General features: G+C 46.8%; 1 protein-coding gene across 3 annotated transcripts in view; it reads right to left on the reverse strand.

The window, feature by feature from the left end:
• Window positions 1-19,665, reverse strand: part of FBXO10 (F-box protein 10) — a 55,476-nt gene that overhangs the window by 13,244 nt on the left and 22,567 nt on the right. For all 3 annotated transcript variants that reach the window (XM_006939295.5, XM_003995643.6, XM_045042833.1), the window contains 4 exons: window positions 13,297-13,887; window positions 9,440-10,273; window positions 3,809-3,958; window positions 1,388-1,524 (listed from right to left, as the gene is read on the reverse strand). In XM_006939295.5, coding sequence (XP_006939357.1) covers window positions 1,388-1,524; window positions 3,809-3,958; window positions 9,440-10,273; window positions 13,297-13,887 — 1,712 coding nt within the window. The remainder of the gene's footprint in view (window positions 1-1,387; window positions 1,525-3,808; window positions 3,959-9,439; window positions 10,274-13,296; window positions 13,888-19,665) is intronic.

The raw sequence follows: 19,665 nt of genomic DNA on the forward strand, positions 1-19,665 counted from the left end.
CTGGGTGGCTCAGTCAGTTGAGCCTCTGACTTCGGCTCAGGTCATGATCTTATGGTTCGTGAGAGCCGCGTTGGGCTCTGTGCTGACAGCTCAGAGCCTGGAGCCTGCTTCAGATTCTTGGAAGAATGTCTCCCTCTCCGAAGAGGGATGTCTCCCTTTCTCTGCCCTTTCCTCGCTCATGCTCTCTGTCTCTCAAAGATGAATAAACGTTAAAAAAAAAAAAAAAAATAGATGCCTAACAGTAATAGGACTGGTTCAAAAATTATGGGATACCAAAAAGATGGAATGTTCTGAAACTTTCCAAAACTGACAAACGCCATGCAACAATATGGAAAAGCACATCTGGAATAATCAAGGGGAAAAAACACTTCAGAATATATTTGCTGCACATTTGTTCCAGTTATTTTCCTAAAGCAAGACATAACTGTGTGAGTCTTCTGTTTAAAAATTTTTAAACGCCACCTTCCTCAGCTGGGTCCACATAAGGCTTCCTCCTCCGGCCCTGAGCTTTCTTCTCATCACCCCTTCCACTCTGCCACAGAGATATAGATCATGCTGCAGCAGCCACAGGACCCACAATTTTCTGGGATAGTCCCAATTTAAAACATTTTATACCAACATCACAACTTGTGTCAGACATGTTCTCAAGCCACAGTGGACTATTAGCCAACCCCTGAATCTGCCGTGTTCTGCTGCCTTTTTCATGCTGTTTCTTTTACTAGGAATGCCCACTCCCAAATCCATGACAGCCCATGTTCTACCCACAGTTCAAAGTCCAACTCTAACGCCCCTTTGTAAGGAGGCCTTCCCACATCCCCCCAGTAGAATGGTTGTCTCCCTTGGGAGCACTTCAGTAGCATTTATCAGCCTGCCCCATTCGAGAGCTGGGATGGCAGCCCCATGCTCCTGGCAATGCCACTGCCCCTTCTCGCCTAACAGCTCACATGGCTGATCCATCATAGCACGCTTTTGTGCTGAGGCCAGATGCAGCCCCTGGATCTTAACACAGCATCTTAGGTAGCTGCTTTCAACCGAACAGAGTTGTCAGGTAAGTGGAAATCTTTATGCCGTCTCTGTCTTAGAGTTATTTCTGGTCACGTATGTCTTCCATGCTAGAGTGTGCTCTGGGGGAGCAGAGTGCTCCTCTGTTATCATTATTAGAGGTGCTCAGTAACGTCTGCTGAGGAGAACTGGTAGGAAATGCAAACAAAAGCGCCTGTGTTACTACAGTGGGATCGGGGTGGAGTCTCCTTTGCTTGCTTTGCTATACTGTTGTTTCAGTAAACAAAAATGTTTTCAAATGGAGGACAGTCACAGTGTAGGAAGCAGAGATCAGGGAGGAAAGAAGGGACCATGGCTGAGGATGGTCTGGGTACAGCACACATACCTCACGACTGGATTTCCGTGGTACAGGATATAAATACCAGCCTCCTTATTTGAAAAGATTTGATTGTTCCGGATGACGCCTTTCCCATTGCCAAGGACAACAATGCCAGAACGAAGGCCGTGGTGGATCTGGTTACACTGCAAGGGAACAGGAGACACCACAGAAGACAGATCAGACCTGCCAGCAAGAAACCGAGTGCTCAACTGCCAGCCCACAGCAGGGCCGGGGTGAAGACAGTGGAGAAAGCGCCCCTGAAGCCCCCTGCCTAGCACATGACGAAGTGAATGGGCCACGCTGCTGCCCTGGTGCACACATGCAAAGCTGTAAGTGAGAATCCAGAGAGAGGAGTCTTCAGTGCCCCGCCTCTTGCTCTCCATCTGCAAGGCATGCTACTGAACACTGCTGAGCCTCCAGAGTCCTCCAAACACAATACTCCAGCCAGGCCACACGGTCCAGGGTCCAGGGAGCTCAGCACCCCACTACATGACAATGTTGGCCAAGTGCAGTCCCAAGCGGGCCACCTCCAGGGAAGAGTGAGAGCCACTTGGCTCCTACTCCCCACTTCCCATTCAGGGAAGGCCTGTGGAAAGGTGTGGCTCTGGGGAGCCTGATTGTTCCATGGGGCATGAGATCACAGAAGCTGTATGTGCTACAAACAAAGACCCTTAGATTTATTTCGAATATCTCTTTGTACGCATGGGGATGCTGGCCGAAGGCCATACAGTATGCAGCAGAGCCAGATCTGAAACCTAGTTCTCCTGCTTCCCAGTTAGCTGCTTTTGTGCAGCGACATTTTCAGGTCATAATAAATGATAATAAAATTGTTTCACTCTGTTAATTTAGAGCCTAAATACATTCCTATACTTAAACCAGGAAGTTAGCTGTTTCTCTTCCAAAACGATTTCACAGAAGCAAAGTTCTAGTTTGCTTTAAAACGTTCCACGCTGTAAGCAATCCTATTCTTACTCACTTTCCAGATTTTCTCCTGAAGGATTTGGCAGACTCACCAGGGCAACCACTGCCTAACACAAGTCCCTCACACGGTTGTGAAAAGCGAAAAGCTTGGAGAGAGAAGCGTAAGCAGTGGCATTTCCATCCCCACACCCTTTCACGAAGCCAGGACAGAAACATAACGCCCCCTTCCCCTCCACCTGCTAAACTGGCCTGTCCCCTCTGTCCCTGGGAAGGCAAACTCCTCTCCTCTCTCTGGCAACAGTGGCATTCATTTCCTCAGGCAAGGCCGTGCATCAGACGCCAGCTACATGGCAGAAATACAGTGAGAGGAAGGGGCTGAAAGAGGACGCTTTTTAAATATAGTTAGGAACTTTCCTTCATCTGCATAGTTAGGAACTTTCCTTCATCTGCATTGGCGAGGGTGGATTTTTTTTTTTTAATGTTTATTTAGTTTTGAGAGAGAGATAAGGAGCACATGGGGGGTGGTGGGGTAGAAAGAGAAGGCGACAGAGGGTCCGAAGCAGGCTCTGTGCTGACAGTAGTGAGCCCAACGTGGGTTTAGAACTTACAAACTGTGAGATCGTGACCTGAGCCGAAGTTGGATGCTCAACCGACTGAGCCACCCCAGGCACCCCAAGGGCAGTCTAATATAATGGGTTAAGAACATCGATCCTGAGTCAGGACGGCCTGGGTTCAAATCCCAGCTCTGTCACTAGTTGTATGATTTGGGGAGGCATCTTTAGTGTCTCTTTATGCCTCAATGTCTTTATCCATAAAATGGAATATTAATTCTACCACACAGGGTTGTGTAAAGATTAAACCACAAATAAATACATACATACAAAGTGATAAGCACTAGGCATAAAGGCAGATATTATTTTTTCAAGGCCATAAGAAGTCTGGGCCATTCCTTAGTTCCTGGAATATGTGTCTCTAAGGGAAGGCCTGAACAGAAAAAGGCCTCTCATGTCACTGGTCCTATCTTCTACCATTTCAAGTGGCTTTCACATTGGTGTAAAATCAAATCCACATGGCTTCACAACATTCATGAGACAAATAATCTTCAGAACTAAACATCATAAATGTCCTTTTTATAGTGAAGAATGATCTAACGTTTTAGTTAGATCCAGGTATCTTGCAGGGCAGATACAATATCTTTATTCTTCTCAAACTCAAAGCCAACCAGAACCTATCAGGGCTGAGGAAGTGCTCTGTGACATTTCCCTGTCTATCTGGTCCTCTTTTTTTCTGACAAGGAGACTGTAGGGAGGTGATTTATTCAAAGCCATTCCTATTACGTGAAGAAAGAAGACAGAGAGTCACAAGGACACACAGAGAAAAGGCCAGGAACCACTTGCAAACAGGAAGCAATATAAATTCAAGGTGGCAACACTTATTTAAATAATCTCAGAAAAGGCTTCTGAAAAGAAGCTACTCTGAAAAGAGCATGAAGACAGAGAAAAGTACCAGTATGAGTGGGTTGGACTTTTTCCGGATGTCTACTCCTGCCTCCGCATTGTGGTAAATGTTGTTGCCAGCGATCAAGCCTCCGCCCTCCAAGCGAAGAAAGATGCCTGACGCTCTGCAGCGGTGAATGTCATTCCTGAGCATGACGATCTAGGCAGAAAAGAGAAAGCCATTTGTTTTCTTGTCACAGGTTTTTTAAAAAAACCTTTTTTTAAAAGAACACCTGAGTCCTTTCTTTACCATCTGCTCCCTCCCTGCTATTCCACCAGCAGACAAGGATGGCCTCTTCCCACCTGGTGTGCTCCCAGGAGCTGAGGAGCTCTGTGCCCTGCCTGCCTCTGCCCTGTAGGCTCCTTACCATCCACAGTGGTTCGTTAATAAAACCTGGACCTAAGCTCAGCCTCGTGCCCCATGTTCACAACTTGTGAACAGAACAACTGGCTCAGGGAATGGAAAGGACCCTCAGAGAAGATGGGATTTAGTGGTCTTCAAACTCTACATGCACTGGGGTTACATGGAGATCTCCCCAGGTTCCAAGGGCACAGCTAACAACGAATGGAACCAAGGTCCACATGTGCCTTTGCTAAAGTCACTTGTCTGAGGGGTGTCTAGGTGGCTCAGTTAAGTGTCTGACTCTTGATTTCTGCTCAGGTCATGATCTCACGGTTCATGAGATCGAGCCCTGTGTCTGGCTCTGCATTGACAGCCCCGGAGCCTGTTAGAATTCTCTCTCTCTGCCCATGCCCCACTCACGCTCTCTCTCAAAATAAAGTTTAATAACATAAAAAAAAAAAAAAACAATAAAATAAAATTCACCTGCTTGAGAAAGCACCTGAGGATAACCTCCCCACTTTCCCTTTCACTTTATAAGACAAAGGCCTATTCTTGTCCATTCTGAATCTTTCTTGGGTGTATTATCCTGGGGTGCTCCTTAGTTTGGAGTTCTAAGGGAAACAATTAGAAGCACTGGTACAAGGAAGCATTTAAACAAGGTACTACAACCCAGCACAGAGCTTATTTAAGGGAATGATTGCCATTTACATTTTCTTTTTATACTTAATAGGTATAAAGATTCAGAATATATTTGTATTGTTCTAAGCAACTGCGTATTAATAGTAAAAACATATTATATCAGGATAAACTGTACACTACTAGTAAATAATACACTACATTAAAATAAAAGTCTAGGGGTGCCTGGGTGGCTCAGTTGGTTAAGTGTCTGACTTCGGCTCAGGTCGTGATCTCATAGTTTGTGAGTTCAAGCCCCATGTCGGGCTCAGTGCTGGTGGCTCAGAGCCTGGAGCCTGCTTCAGATAGATCTGTGTCTCCTTCTTTCTCTGCCCCTCCCCTGCTTGCACTCTGTCTCTCTCTCAAAAATAAATAAACATAAAATAAAATAAAATAAAATAAAATAAAATAAAATAAAATAAAATAAAATAAAATAAAATAAAATAAAATAAAATAAAATAAATAAAATAAAATAAAATAAAATAAAAGTCTAGGAGGGTAAGGTACAATGGAAGTCCAGTTTTTTTTTTTTTCAACATTTATTTATTTTTGGGACAGAGAGAGACAGAGCGTGAACAGGGGAGGGGCAGAGAGAGAGGGAGACACAGAATCAGAAACAGGCTCCAGGCTCTGAGCCATCAGCCCAGAGCCCGACGCGGGGCTCGAACTCACGGACCGCGAGACCGTGACCTGGCTGAAGTCGGACGCTTAACCGACTGCGCCACCCAGGCGCCCCTGGAAGTCCAGTTTCAAAGGGAAGCTGCTTAGGACAGAGAACGCTGACCAGAGCAGTCACTGCTCCCCCACTTACAAGAACAGAATCAGATAATGCACAAAAATACAGCCTTTCTTTTCTTTTTTTTTTTTTTAAATTTTTTTTTTCAACATTTATTTATTTTTGGGACAGAGAGAGACAGAGCATGAACGGGGGAGGGGCAGAGAGAGAGGGAGACACAGAATTGGAAACAGGCTCCAGGCTCTGAGCCATCAGCCCAGAGCCCGACGCGGGGCTCGAACTCACGGACCGCGAGATCGTGACCTGGCTGAAGTCGGACGCTTAACCGACTGCGGCACCCAGGCGCCCCAAAAAATACAGCCTTTCTTGAACGTGTCAGAAAACTGAGGTTGCAGGGCGGCCAACAAGCCTGAAATCCAAGGAAAACAGGCACCTCCCAGGAGACAAGATGGGAGCACTTGCCTGCACAGCTGCATATAGAGCCACATGAACCGGTAAGGATTCAGCTACAGGGTTCAGTGCATTGTTGAAGGCCAAGTGTGAACCAGTGTGAGAGTGCAGAAGCCCTGGGAGTAGGTGTATCCACTTCTCCAGAGACCTTGTGAGATGCTCACAAGGAAAGACCGGGGGACAGGACAAGAGACTGAGGACAGATAGCCTCCCACATGGTGGAGGCATGGGGGAAATGAAGAGCAGCTACTACTGTAGGAAAGCACTAAGCCCCTCTTTGAATTTTCTCTCCAACTTCCCTGTAGAACAAGTCTTCAGCAGTGGGGGGAAGGGCAGCAAACCCTGTCATGGAGGGGAAAGAGAAAACCCCATCTTGGGCCCAGATATTTAGAACCTCCCTAATGCTGGGGGTGAGGCAGGACCATTGGAAAGTGCCTACTTCCAAGACCCATAGACACAGCACCTGCCTAAGACTAAGGACAAACTGGGACACAGGAGAAAACCTCCCACCAGCCCAGAGCCACAAGTGACCACAATCTGCTGGGAGGGGTGAGACCATGGAGACAGTCTCCCCAACCCCCTGAGAAACAAAGAGAAGACCTTAAAAGCAGAGGAAAAAACCAGCATGCAGTAAAGAAGAACATGAAAAATGCTGAGGATAATCATCACAACAAAACCTGAACTAGCTTAATCCTGACTAGACTGACCCCAAACCTGGCCCTCTAAAGGCCTAGCATGAGAAGAGGTGTGCCCATTTCCACACATAAATGTGATTGACCTCAATTTCTACTTTCCCAGATACTTGACTTTCAACTAAAAATGGTAAGATACACAAAACAGCAAGAAAAACATCACAGTTTTCTTTGTGGAGTCCCAAGCAACTGGGCTTTCTGCCAGCCTTACTCTCCTGGAGATGTTCTAGAAGGCAGGGAAGGGTGGCTGCCCTCTGGCCACTGGATCAAGGCTTTGCTTCTAGGCATGGGACTAGCTCAGCAGGTCCTGCACTCCCTGCACGCCCACAGCTCCTGCTTGTATGAACGCCACTTAGCATATAATTGTACCTGATGCTGGGTACTCATGAGAAACCATGGATTTTTTTTTTTTTTTTAAGTCAAAAATCAGGAATATCAGTTTCTCAGGTTCCTTGCTAGAGACTCACAAGGAACTACAGGCTGCACAATTTCTTCCCAAAGCCTCTGGAAGCAACAGTTCAAAAGGGCTCCAAGTAAGGCTGTGTAACTTTTCATTTCTCCTTTTCGATGACTCTCAGCTACCACCTGCTCCCAAGTCTGCATGGCAGGGTGCATCTCTCCAAAGCTCCAGACCCAGGAAACCAGACAGCACCTCTGCTAGATGTCAGAAATGCTCCAAACTCAGCATGCCCGGAACTGAACTCAGCATCTCTCTCCATGTCCTAATCTCCCATTTTCCTGCTATTGTCTCAGCCACTCAGGCCAGAAATCTAGGCCTCAGGGCTTTGACTACTCCCTCCTAAAGCCCTCCTTCCTACCTCTCCAGACTGCCCTGTCCCCTCCAGTTTCTGAATCACAATTCTCCACTGCCCCTCATTGATCTTGCCTCTTGCCTAGTTCCCCTCCATTCCATTCTCCAGAAAGCTGACAGCATGAGCTCTTCACATACAGATCTGACCATAGTTTTCTGCTTAAAATCTGTCGGCGAGTTCCCACTGCCTCATGGCAAACTCCAATCTCTATGGCAAGACCTCTGTGCCTCAGCTAGCTGACTCCCTTATCTCACAGCCTCCCCTGAACCTCTGGCCGTCTGAGTTACTTGTAACTCCCTAAATGCGTGGTTTCCTTTCTCACATCTGGGCCTTCACACACACACCTCCACGGTCTCATAGCCTCCCCTTGCCAACTCCTACTCCTCCTGGGAAGCTCAGCCTGGGCACTGCTTCTCCAAGAGACCTTTCCCTGAGGCTGGGCTCCTATGCCACCCATGGTACCTCCATCATAGCATCTCTCACACCGGACTTTAAAAAAATAAACAAAAAACATTTGTTGAGCACTTGCTATGTGCCAGACATACTACTAAGCACTTTATATATATGACCTTAGTTCATCCTTACTGTACCTTGGAGACAGGTAGTATCATTAGTCCAAAGGACACATAGCTAATAAGGGGCAGAGCCAGAATCTGACTCAGAAGCCATACCCCTGGTAAGTATACTAGGTGGGAGGGTCGGGGGAGACCCTCCTGGAGGGCTCGGACCAGATCCTATCATCGCGGTACCTGACAGCAAAACTATCACCCACCCTTTTTATCTGACCATTATCTCTTATTATCTATAGGCTGATATTGTGCTTTCCTGGTAACATCATCTAAAATCCTCTTTGGAAGTGGACTGGGCAAAATGCAATTAAATGCTATTGCTGCTAACTGTTCTAGAGGGCTGCAGAGACCTGCAAGACTCCCGTGTGACACATGTGCAGTGCCCCTCAGCTTACTAGGTGCTTTGGCAATATTAAGGTACCGGATCCTCACAAACCCCAGTGAGACAGGCAAGTCAGGGAAGCTTGTTTCCATTTTGCAGAAGAGGACAGTAATGCTCATGGTGGATCAGAGGAGAGGCAAGATTCAAACTCAGGAGCTAGGCCATGCTTTCTTCCAAAAGGCCATGTCTTTCCTCTGAGAGGCTGTTCCTGTGCTCAGTGGCTTGCAGGATCTGTAGACTGTCCTGCGGCACCCTGAAGAGCCTGCAGGGTGATGACTGTATCAGGGGCAGGATGGACTTAGCATAAAGTCCAAATATCTCATAGGGGCTTTTCAGGCCCTGGGCAAGGTGGCTTCTGCTCGTCTCCCCTGCCTCATTTCCAACCACTCCTCCCTCCCCAGAACACTGTTGAATTCAGCCCCACACCCAGGCCCCAGTGCAGAATGTTCTGGCTGCCTAGAATGCTCTCACTCTGTACCCCCTTTTCACCACATGCACACTATTTTGCTTGGCTGTCCACTACTCATCCTACAGCTTAGACACCTCTTCTGGGGAGCCTTCTCTGGTTTGGATCAAAGCCAGTAATCATATGTCCCTCAATTTTCTCTCATCCAGCTAAAGAGCCCTTGTTCCTTCTTCTAGGACTAGGGGGACATGGTTGAAAGCAGCATGACATAGCAAAAGGAGTTGGAAGACCTGGGTTCTAGTCTCAGTTCTGCCACTAACTTGCTGTGTGACCCTAAGTCACATCCCCCCTCTGGGCCCTGTTTCCTCTTCTGTAAAATGGGAACAATAGTTTCTGCTCTATCCAAACCAGATGATGGAACATAAGATAAGGGTGTGTTAGAAGCTTGTATAAAGATGCTTTAAAAAAATAGCCTTCCTATGTATAGCCAGAGGAGCCTATCTCATCAGTCAAAATCGTGTTCCCAGTGACCCAGGAAGGCCTCATGAATTTGCAGAGTGAGCCTTATGACAGCACCTTGCTGTTATGTATACACCGCACTGCATAAGTCAGGTTCCGGAAGATGTTTCCTTCCATCTTGGCTCGGCCATAGGAGCAAACGAAGACGCCTCCCTTTCCGTCCCGGAAGAGGCACTTGCGGATGAGGCAGCCCTGCACGGAGCTGGCCAGTGCCATGGCCTCCTTGTCCTTCTGCAGCTCCTGCTGCAGAGAGTTCAGCACTAGGCAACTGGGCAGCTGAATGGATGCTCCTGGAAGCGGTGGGCCTAGAAAGGAGCCCCCCAGTACAGGGCGTGGGCCTTGCACTTGGTAGGACAGTCTGTATGTGAGCTGGTCCTCGTCCTCATCCTCACCACTAGGACTCAGGCCTCCATCGCTGCTGTCTGGGGTCTGGGCCACCCTTTCCCCATCACTGCCCACCTCTGCCTCCTGTGAGCCAGCCTTGGAGCCTGGCTTTGGGGAGGTAGAAGCTGGGCTGGTAGGGCTTTGGCTGCCTTCAATGACAATGTCACAGGTCCTTGGGCTCCAAGCCTGGTCCCTGCTCTCCAGGTCCAGGGACATTAAAGAGTCAGAATCCTCCGTGGGTAGCACACTGGGGGAGGACTTGATAAGCCCTAGTAGATACTTGTAGGCCCAGTTCTTGTCTGCAGATGGGTGGCCCTCCACAGTCACAGAGTTGTTTTCACTGCCCACAAATTCACAGTTTTCCAGGACACACAGGGGCACATTGTGCAGGAAAACATGGGTGTTTTTGAAGGTGCAAAACTTCACTTGGCAGGTGCCTGGGCCATGGACCTGGATATGCCCATTCTCAAAGTTGCAGTTGTCAAATTGGACATGACCCGATGTTGTCTGAGGAATAAAAAAGAGAGAGTGGATAAAACAGGGATGAGAATTACTTTGTTAGGCAGTACTCTAACTGCTCTTTAAGGAGGGTGGAGCACGGAGAGGCCATTTGTCCTGCTGATCCTATCCTCCGCCCCCCCAACCCCCCGCCCAGGGCATGTGTCAGGCCCCCGGACAGGAAGCTGCACTGCATCAGAGCGGTGAAAATTTGGAGTTGCCTGCCTTTCCCTCCTTCTAATCCCAAAGGGAGGGGGATGAAAGTAGAAACGGATAATGGCAGGAAAAAGTTCACGCCGTGCAGCAGGGCCCTTCCTAAAGACCTCAAATATGAAGTAAATTCTCCCAATACTCAAGAAATGCTTAGTGAGAACATAAACTTTGAGGGGTAAGGATGGGGAAGAGGGAAGAAGCTGAATGCTTAGAAGGATGCTGTGTGAAATGGATCAATGGTAACCAGGAGAAGGAATGTCACTATAGAGATGATACGGAATAACAGGGACAGCTTTGAACTGTGAGAAACACAAGAACTGGTTGGGATTTGAGCATGACTTTACTGTGACCCCTGAATGGGGAGGGAATCCTAAAGTGGTATCTCGGTTATGTGAAGGAAGTGTGAGGTCACGAGGTGCTGTGCTAGGTGTCAACCCTTCAGCCCACTTTCCATTCACCATCTTCTCTCAGCCCTGCAGCACCCCACAGAGCATCAGCTTGGTGTCTGAACTTAGGACAGAGCCAGGCAGAACCCTGAGGGCTAACAGAAGACAGGCCAGGAGGGGCTGAGCCCTGCCTGGGCTGGGGCAGGCAGTACGGGATGCCCAGCCACAGGTACTGGGAAAGAATCCAGCCTGTCTGGCAACTGGAACATAGCAGGGAGTACAGCAAAGGACAGCAGGCTATGTCCCTAAAGAGGCGGATGAGGTATGCTGCCACAGCTGGGCAGCACTGAGCAGTGGTTAAGATGGGCTCTGGAGTCTGACTGCATGGGGCACTCCCATCTCTGTCTCTTTCATGTATGTTACCTTGGCTAGGACTTCACCTCTCTGAGGCTCAGTTTCTTTGTCTGCGATAGGGGGCTTACCAGCTAACAAAGCAAAAGGCTGAGAGACAGATACAAAGTTGGCACCTAATAAAAATTAGCTATCATTACCTGGGGTCAGGGACACAAAGGACAGAGACTCCTCTTGGGGAGGGAAGTGCTGAACCCCACAGCACCACTCCCCTGAGCCCCTCAGCTCCCAGGCCTGACTGAGAAGCCCAGCCACTCTGTATTCCTGAAAAGTAACTGTTTCTGGATTTCATGCTAAATGCCACCAAAAGGATTTGAACTGTAAAATGAGGGAATGTTCCATGATTCCACTGAGTGATCCAGACACATCCACCCCATGAACAGTTTCTACATTCTCTAGCAGTGACCACCCTTGAGAGCCTGGCCTGGACCTTACTTGCCTTAACCTCTGTAAATTCTTCCTTATGGCTAAGTTAATTTTTTCTAGCTGCGATTTAAGTCTATTTTCTTTTACTTGGTCCTCTCTGTAGATGAACACCAGCTCTCTGGAGATGCACAGCTGTTGTTAGGGTTCTCCTCAGAAGTCACTGAAAACTGCTGTGAAATCACTCTGGCCTCTGCATTTTTCAGGCAAGGTCATCCTAGCCCCTGTCCTGTTTTCAGTTAAAAGACAATTATGAGTGGAGCACTGATACATGCCAAGCATTAGGCCAGACGGTGGGCTGGGCTACAGAGAAGTGTTAAGGCCAGGCCCCCACCCTATGAGGGTCTGCAGCTGCACTTCTAAGGGGGAAGGAGAGGCTGAAACCAACATTTTACCCTCAGAATAAATGGAAACATCGAAGGTCTGGAATCAAACTTTCTTCTGGGTCTACAGACCCACATAGGAATCGTTCATCAGTCCTTCTGAAACAATCTAGGCCTAAAAAGTAGGCTTTTAGGTTTCCAAGGAATCCAACACAATGTAACTTCAAAGGGGCTTACAATTTGAGTTCTGGATTTGAGTTCTAACTTCACTAATTATGCATTTGAGAAAGTTACTTAGCAGCATCTCTGAGCTTTTTAGTGCCCCTCATCTGCAAAATGGGGATCCCACGTGTACAACCTACCACGAATGTTTGTTGTGGGGATCAAATGAAGTCACCGATGCAAAGTCACCTAGATTATCAATATAGGCTTTGGATCCTAGCTCTGTCTCTTACTATGTCACTTAATCTTGCTGAGCCTCAGTTTGCTCATCTATAAAACCGGATGACACTACACATCTTACTAATGGCTGTAAAGCATATGCCAGGCACACAGTCAGTGCACCATAAACGACTGGTAGTATAGTGATCATTACAAACTTGAGGGACAATTTGTTGTTACTGGTAGAATAGTGGCAACATAATTATTATTGATTAGGTACAAAGTTTACATATTACAATGTTTCTATGCAAGGTAAAGCTGTAAACCGCTCTGCCAGGACCTACCAATGCATCAATACATACGTTGCTTTGAATACAACCTGTGTGCTCTGTGTTACCAGAGGATATGTGTTGGGCTGGTATTTCCTGAGCCTCTCTCAAGTCACTCTTGGTGAAAGCCTGACCTTCCTTGATCCTCCTTCACAGGGTGGGGCTGACATGCTAAAGGTCATTGGTCCTGCATAGCCTCCCCTGGCTTTGCCTATCTCTGAGCATGAAGTGTTGTTCTCTGCTTCCTGTGACCATGTGGCATACTCCCAGACCTGGCTTTCCCACCTAGCTACTCCCCTGTGGTTCAAGTGCGTCCAGTGGGGAAGAGGAGTACAAAGCAGTTCGGGTTCTGAGTCCTTGGCTTATTTTTTAATACAGTTTTGCCAGGAATAAAGCAGAATGTTGATTGTTACTGTGCCCATTTCTTAACTGGTGCAGAGGAGCGTGTTACAGGAATAACGACAAAACTCTTAATTCCAACAAAAAGGGGTTGCAAACCCACTAAAAAGAGGCCAAAGCCCAGGGTCAGGACTGGAGAGGCCACCTATCTGGATATGGACACCCACCTTAAACATGAAAGGGGAGAACCAGGCCGGCATGAAGACAAGGTTGCACAGGCGTGTGGTGGAGCAGTGCTGATCAATGCTGGCTAGCAGGGCCACTTCACCCAACTTCCCGTGGCCTACGATCTCCACGGGTACCTTCAGGATGATTTCACCTTGCTCTTCATACACACCTGGGAATAGCACAATTCGGTCATACAGGCTAGCCATGGCCAAGGCACTGCCCAGGCTGTCAAACTCATGGCCTGGCCCAACACTCAGGGTACGGCGTTCCCTCCTCCGGCGAAATAGAGAAAAGCAGACAGAGGACTCCAAGTCCAGGGCATTCTTGGTCCATGTCTTAGAGGCAAGGTAATGTTGCTTGAAGGCCTCCCTCCAAGACTCAGGCTCCACATCGGGCTGGTTGGGCCAGTTTGGGTGGCGGCATTCGGTGCATCCCAGACACAGCTGCCGCCAGCGGGTGCTGTCGAGACTGAGGATCAGGTCATACCAGGCTCTGCACACCAGGCTGCAACGGCCCAGGTCGGGAAGGTGCAGATAGGCTAAGATCATGCGCCACAGCTCCAAGGGGAGACCACCGGCCTCCATGGTCACCTGGAGCAAACACAAAACCAAAGAGGTTTTTGTTGACCCCTCTTACAGTTCCTCTTTTTTTTTTTTTTTTTTAACGTTTATTTATTTTTGAGACAGAGAGAGACAGAGCATGAACGGGGGAGGGTCAGAGAGAGGGAGACACAGAATCTGAAACAGGCTCCAGGCTCTGAGCTGTCAGCACAGAGCCCGACGCGGGGCTCGAACTCACGGACTGCGAGATCATGACCTGAGCCGAAGTCGGCCGCTTAACCGACTGAGCCACCCAGGTGCCCCCAGTTCCTCTTCTTAAAATGTTCCCTGCCTTCTCGTGACCCCAAGGGTGTGCAAGAGAACAGGGCCCAGCCAATCATAGAGCTCTATCCCCTCAATCAGAATCCTCCTCTGGGATTGTTCCACCTGGAATCAGCAGGCAAGACTCTCTTTTCTCTTGGTCGGAAACTGTAAGGATATAACCCCCAAACTGCTGTTCAGCCATTTTCCCCACTTGTGGAAAGAACCTTGTGGGTACCAGAGCCAGGCAGAGATGAGGAGATGAAAGATGAAAATTGAGAAAGAAAGAAAAAAAGCGATCACATGTATATGTGTCCTGGTGGTACTGACTCCACACTCCTGAAGCTGCTCTGGAATATGCAGTTCTTTCCTCACTTCCAGGAGGTACCTCAATGGCCTTCTAATAAATTCCCTTTTTTGCTCAAGTTAGTTTGATTTGGGTTTCTATGACTTGTAACAAGGTTTTGGACTAATACAGAAGGGAACCCACCTTTCACTGTTTCAGTCCTAGAGCTCTGGACTTCCCAGACTCCCAGGGAAGGGACCTCTATTTCTTCACCGCAAGAGGAATGAGAACTGAGGCAGTGAGTGTCCGTCTGTCTGCCTCTCTTCATTACCAGATCACATAATTACACTGTACTCCCATGTGAGGCAGCCTCAGGAAAGGCTGATGCTGGGTCAGGCTGTGAGTTTTGGTCCTGGCTCTGTGGCTGGTTACTGATGCAACCCTGTGTCCTAAACACCTACCATGCTGGCTGCCCAGCCATCTGCGCCCTTGCTTTCTGCCCCACCAACAATTTACCCCACATGTTTAGAGATGCAGAGCTCCCTGGTAGCTCTGTCTGTGGAACACTACTCCCCAGGCCCTTAGCAGCATATAGTTGGGATGCTGGATGGCTCCAACTGGACCACTGAAATCTCCACTGGAATAGGATTTGCAACTCTAGAATCAGGTTGACTTCTTTCCTGAATGGAGAAGAATGAAAGGCTTCTTTCTTGAGCCATAAACTCAGGAAGAGTTGCTAATGACCATTTTCTTTGGGGCGGGGAGAGGGGGAGGAAGGGCAGAAGAAGCTAGTCTATATTGAGAGAAGAACGAATTGGAGACAAAGAAATGAGCAGAGAAAAGGGCAGAAACCATGCCAGTTCCTCTATGGCACTCCAGGTCACGGCTCCAGCCTATGCTTAAGGCTCAGCTTTATCCTTGCCTTTTGAATTCCATCAGCTAGCTCTGTGCTCTTGTGATAAATTCTCCTTTTTGGTTAAGTTGGCTTCATTGAATTTCTGTCATTTATACCTAGCTAAAGCCCTCTCATTTATGAGTGTCAATTTCCCCACCTAAAAAACAAGAGGACTGTGTTAGATGACCTAGAGCAACTTCCAAGTCTGAAACCCTATAAAGGCTCTAGACAACTAGAAACTCAAACTGGAAATAGGGCAGACTTCACAGCCAACTGTAATCCAGTTGTTAACCTCTTCAGGGCCTTGGTTTTCCTCCCCATTTTATGGAAATGATGATCATACCCGTCACCTATCTAGGCCCAGGAAGGCTAGAAGCACAAATGTGTGATTATGTCTGCAAGATTTCTGAGCGTCATCATGACAGGTGTGACTTTACCTTTACAGATTGGTATGAGGGCCTGGGTAGGTAGGTTTTTCTACAACGATCACCCAGTGACACTTTACTAAGTCCTCAGCAGCAATGGAGAAAAGCTGGGCTCTGGACTGGTAAGCATTACAGAGCAAAGACTGGGCTCCTGATAGCTGTCACTCTCTCAAATGAACACTGCTTTATTCACAGTGTGAATGGGTCTCTGTGACACCCATGTCCCGTTCCTCACCTCCTTCTTTAGCCATACCTCTTAGGCTTTTTAAGACAAAAGTGTTTTTTTTTTTTATTCATTTCAAGAGAGCAAGAGGGAGAGAGAGAGAGAACTAGAGGGGGAGGGGTAGAGAGAGAAGGGACAGAGGATCTGAAGCAGGCTCCAAGCTGACAGCAGAGAGCCCAATGTGGGGCTTGACTCATGAACCATGAGATCATGACCTGAGCCGAAGCCAAATGCTTTAAGCTAAGACTGAGCCACCCAGGTACCCCCAGAAAATTGGTCTTCCCTCCTTCTCTAACTATTGTAAGAAAGTACGTATAGCTAGGTGATCATATCCCTTGGCTTCAACTACAAAATCTGAATCTCTAGCCCCAATAGTCTCTCTCAGGCCTTCCATACATGGGTACCCAATTGCCTGCTGAGCATTTCTATCTGTATGTTCCACAGATACTAAAAATTCAGCATTGTCTCCAAACCAGAACCTCAACTTCCACTTCTGGCCATGACAAAATAACTGGAACTAGATTCTCCCTCCTGCCATGAAAAACTATAAAGTTGCTCTGGGGGCACCTGGGTGGCTCAGTTGATTAAACACCTGACTCTTGAATTTGGCTCAGGTCATGATCTCAAAGTCATGAGATCAAGCCCTGTGTCAGGCTCCATGCTGAGTGCGGAGACTGCTTGGGATCCTCTCTCTCCATCTCTGCCCCTCCCCCCAACTCTCTCTCCCAAAATAAATAAATAAACTTAAAAAAAAAAAACTATAAAGTTGCTCTGAATATATGCTTTCAGGCACTGAACAGCAAGCTGTGCAGGGCTGTAATCTTGGAGAGAAGGGAAACACAGGAGGGGAGCGTGTGACTGTCCTAGCTTTCACTCAGGGCACCTTCTCGTAGTGGGGTAGAGAGACAATGCCCAAGCAGAGTGGCAGTCTCACTGAGCAGGAAGATCTGAGTTCTGTGATGCTTGAGTGCCTGGAATCTGTGAGGCAGGGTGAGGTGGGTGGGCAGTTTCTTGGTTCAAGGCTGGACTGCACAAGCACAGGGCAAGTCTTCATGGGACCTAGTAGAGATCACCTGCTACAGGGTAAATGGGGGTACTAGAGATCACACAGAGCTGGGAGCCAATGCAAGTCCAGTCCAGAATATGGAGTCTCACACCGAGACTCAGAAAGTACATACCACAGGGACATATTCAAATTGGAAGAATAAAAGCAAGCCTGATAGGATCAAAGGGTTCTGCCAGTAACTGAACTGTAGAATACAATTTAACACTCAACAAAAACAAAAAGACAACATAATCTAGACTTCCTCAACACGTCAGCCACAAGACAGTGTGGTATGGGCATGAGGAAAATAGAGTTCAGAACAAATATGTGTACTGAGCAACTAACTTTTGACAAAATATCAATGCAATTCAATGGATAAACAAAAGTCTTCATCAATTGGTGTTGGGAAACTTGACCTACATATGAAAAAAATGAACTTTTGACACATACCATATACAAAAGTTTAAGACTGATTTTAGACCTCAGCACAAAAAACAAATCTATAAAGCTTCTAGAAGAAAACATAAGAAAATATGCAACCTTGGGATAGGCAAAGATTTCTGAGAGCACAAAAGGTACTAATCATAAAAAGACAAAAATCAATAAATTAAAATTTACCTCAAAATTAAAATTTTCTGCTCATCAAAAGGCATTATTGGGGCGCCTGGGTGGCTCAGTCGGTTAAGCATCCGACTTCGGCTCAGGTCATGATCTCACGGTCCGTGAGTTCAAGCCCCGCGTCGGGCTCTGTGCTAGCCGCTCAGAGCCTGGAGCCCGTTTCGGATTCTGTGTCTTCCTCTCTCTCTGACCCTCCCCCATTCATGCTCTGTCTCTCTCTGTCTCAAAAATAAATAAACGTTAAAAAAAAAAAAAAGAATTTCAAAAGGCATTATTAAGAAAATGAAAAGACTGGGGCACCAGGGTGGCTCAGTCAGTTGAGTGTCCAACTAAGGTTGTGATTCTCAGTTCATAGGATCAAGCCCAGTGTCAGGCTCTGCCTGCTTGGGATTCTCTCTCTCAGTGCCGCCCTCCTCCATCCGTGAACGTGCACACATTCTCTCTCTCAAAAAAAAAAAAAAAAAAAAAGTTAAGAAATGAAAAAAAAAAGGAAAAGACAAATGAAAGAACAGGAGAGAATTTTTGCAGTGCATGTATAGGACAAAGGGCTTGTATCCAGAAAAGATCAAGAAATCCTACAGCTCGACAACAACAATTCAACAAAAAACAGGCAAAGATTTGAACAGAAACTTCACAAAAGAAAAACTAATGGCCAAAAAGTTCAAGAAGAGCTGTTCAACATCATTAGTATTCATTACTTGATTTATGTTAAAACCATAATGACAGAGATGTGTGTGTTACACTCACTACATTGGCTGAAACTGAAAACCCTAAAAGCATCAAAGCACCAAGATGTGAAGCAACCAGAACTCTCACACATTGCTGGTAGGAGCATAAAATACTATAATCGCTTTAGAAAGCTAGTAGTCTCTTCTGTCATTAAACATACACCTATGCTATGACCTAGATATTTATTGGAGATAAATGAAAATGTACACCTATGAAAAGACTTATATCAGAATGTCTACAGAGGCTTTATTCATAATAGTAAAATAACCAAACAAAAACTGGAAACAACCCAAATGACCACCACCAGAAGAGTAGATAAACAAATTGTGGTGTATTCATGCAATGCAATACTATTCAGCAGGTAAGGAGATGAATTACTGACATATACAATACACAGGTGAGCCACAAAAATATGTTAAGCAAAAGAAACCAGTCACAAAAGACAACGTATTGTATGATTCCACACAGGTAAAGTTCAAAAGCAGCCAAAATAATCTATAGTGATAAAAATCAGAACAGTGCTTGGGGTGCCTGGGTGGCTCAGTTGGTTGACCGGCTGCCTCTTGATCACCTCAGGTCATAATCTCACGGTTCATGAGACTGAGCACTGCCTCAAGCTCTGCATTGACAGAGTGGAGCCTGCTTGGGATTCTCTCCCTCCCCACCCCCCCTACAAAATAAAAATAAACTTAAAAAAAAAAATCAGAACAGTGCTTAAAGGGGTCACAAAGAAACTTCAGGAGTGAAGGAAATATTTACATCTTCACTGGTACGTGAGTCACATGGGTGCAGACATCTGAAAAAACTCACTGCATTGTATGCTTCTGTTTTGTGCATTTTATTGTATGCAAACTATCTCAATTTAAAAAATAGTATAGATTATCATCTCTCCACCCCTGTTCTACCACTTTATTCCATGTCCCAATTAATGGCACCATCATCTTCCACTGCTCCTGTTGGTAACTGATTTCTTTTCTCTACTTCTGTCCCAGATAGTCTCTCGAGTCTGGTATTTCCACCTCCTTTAGCACTCTCAAATCAGTCCTTTCCTCTCTCCACTTTCTGTCACCATGGTGTTTCTGGCTTCACCATCTTTAGTTTGGATTACCACAGGTGATTCTCAATTGGTCTCCCTGGAACCAGCCCTGCCTCCTCCATTCAATCCACTTCACATTCAGCCACCAATGGAATCTTTTTAAAATATAAACCTGGTCATGCCACTTGTCAGCTTAGAATTCCTCAATGGCTCCCCATGGCTTCCAGGATAAAACCTAGTACAGATGACAG

Source organism: Felis catus, chromosome D4 (genome assembly GCF_018350175.1).
Source record: "Felis catus isolate Fca126 chromosome D4, F.catus_Fca126_mat1.0, whole genome shotgun sequence".
Taxonomy (NCBI): domain Eukaryota; kingdom Metazoa; phylum Chordata; class Mammalia; order Carnivora; family Felidae; genus Felis; species Felis catus.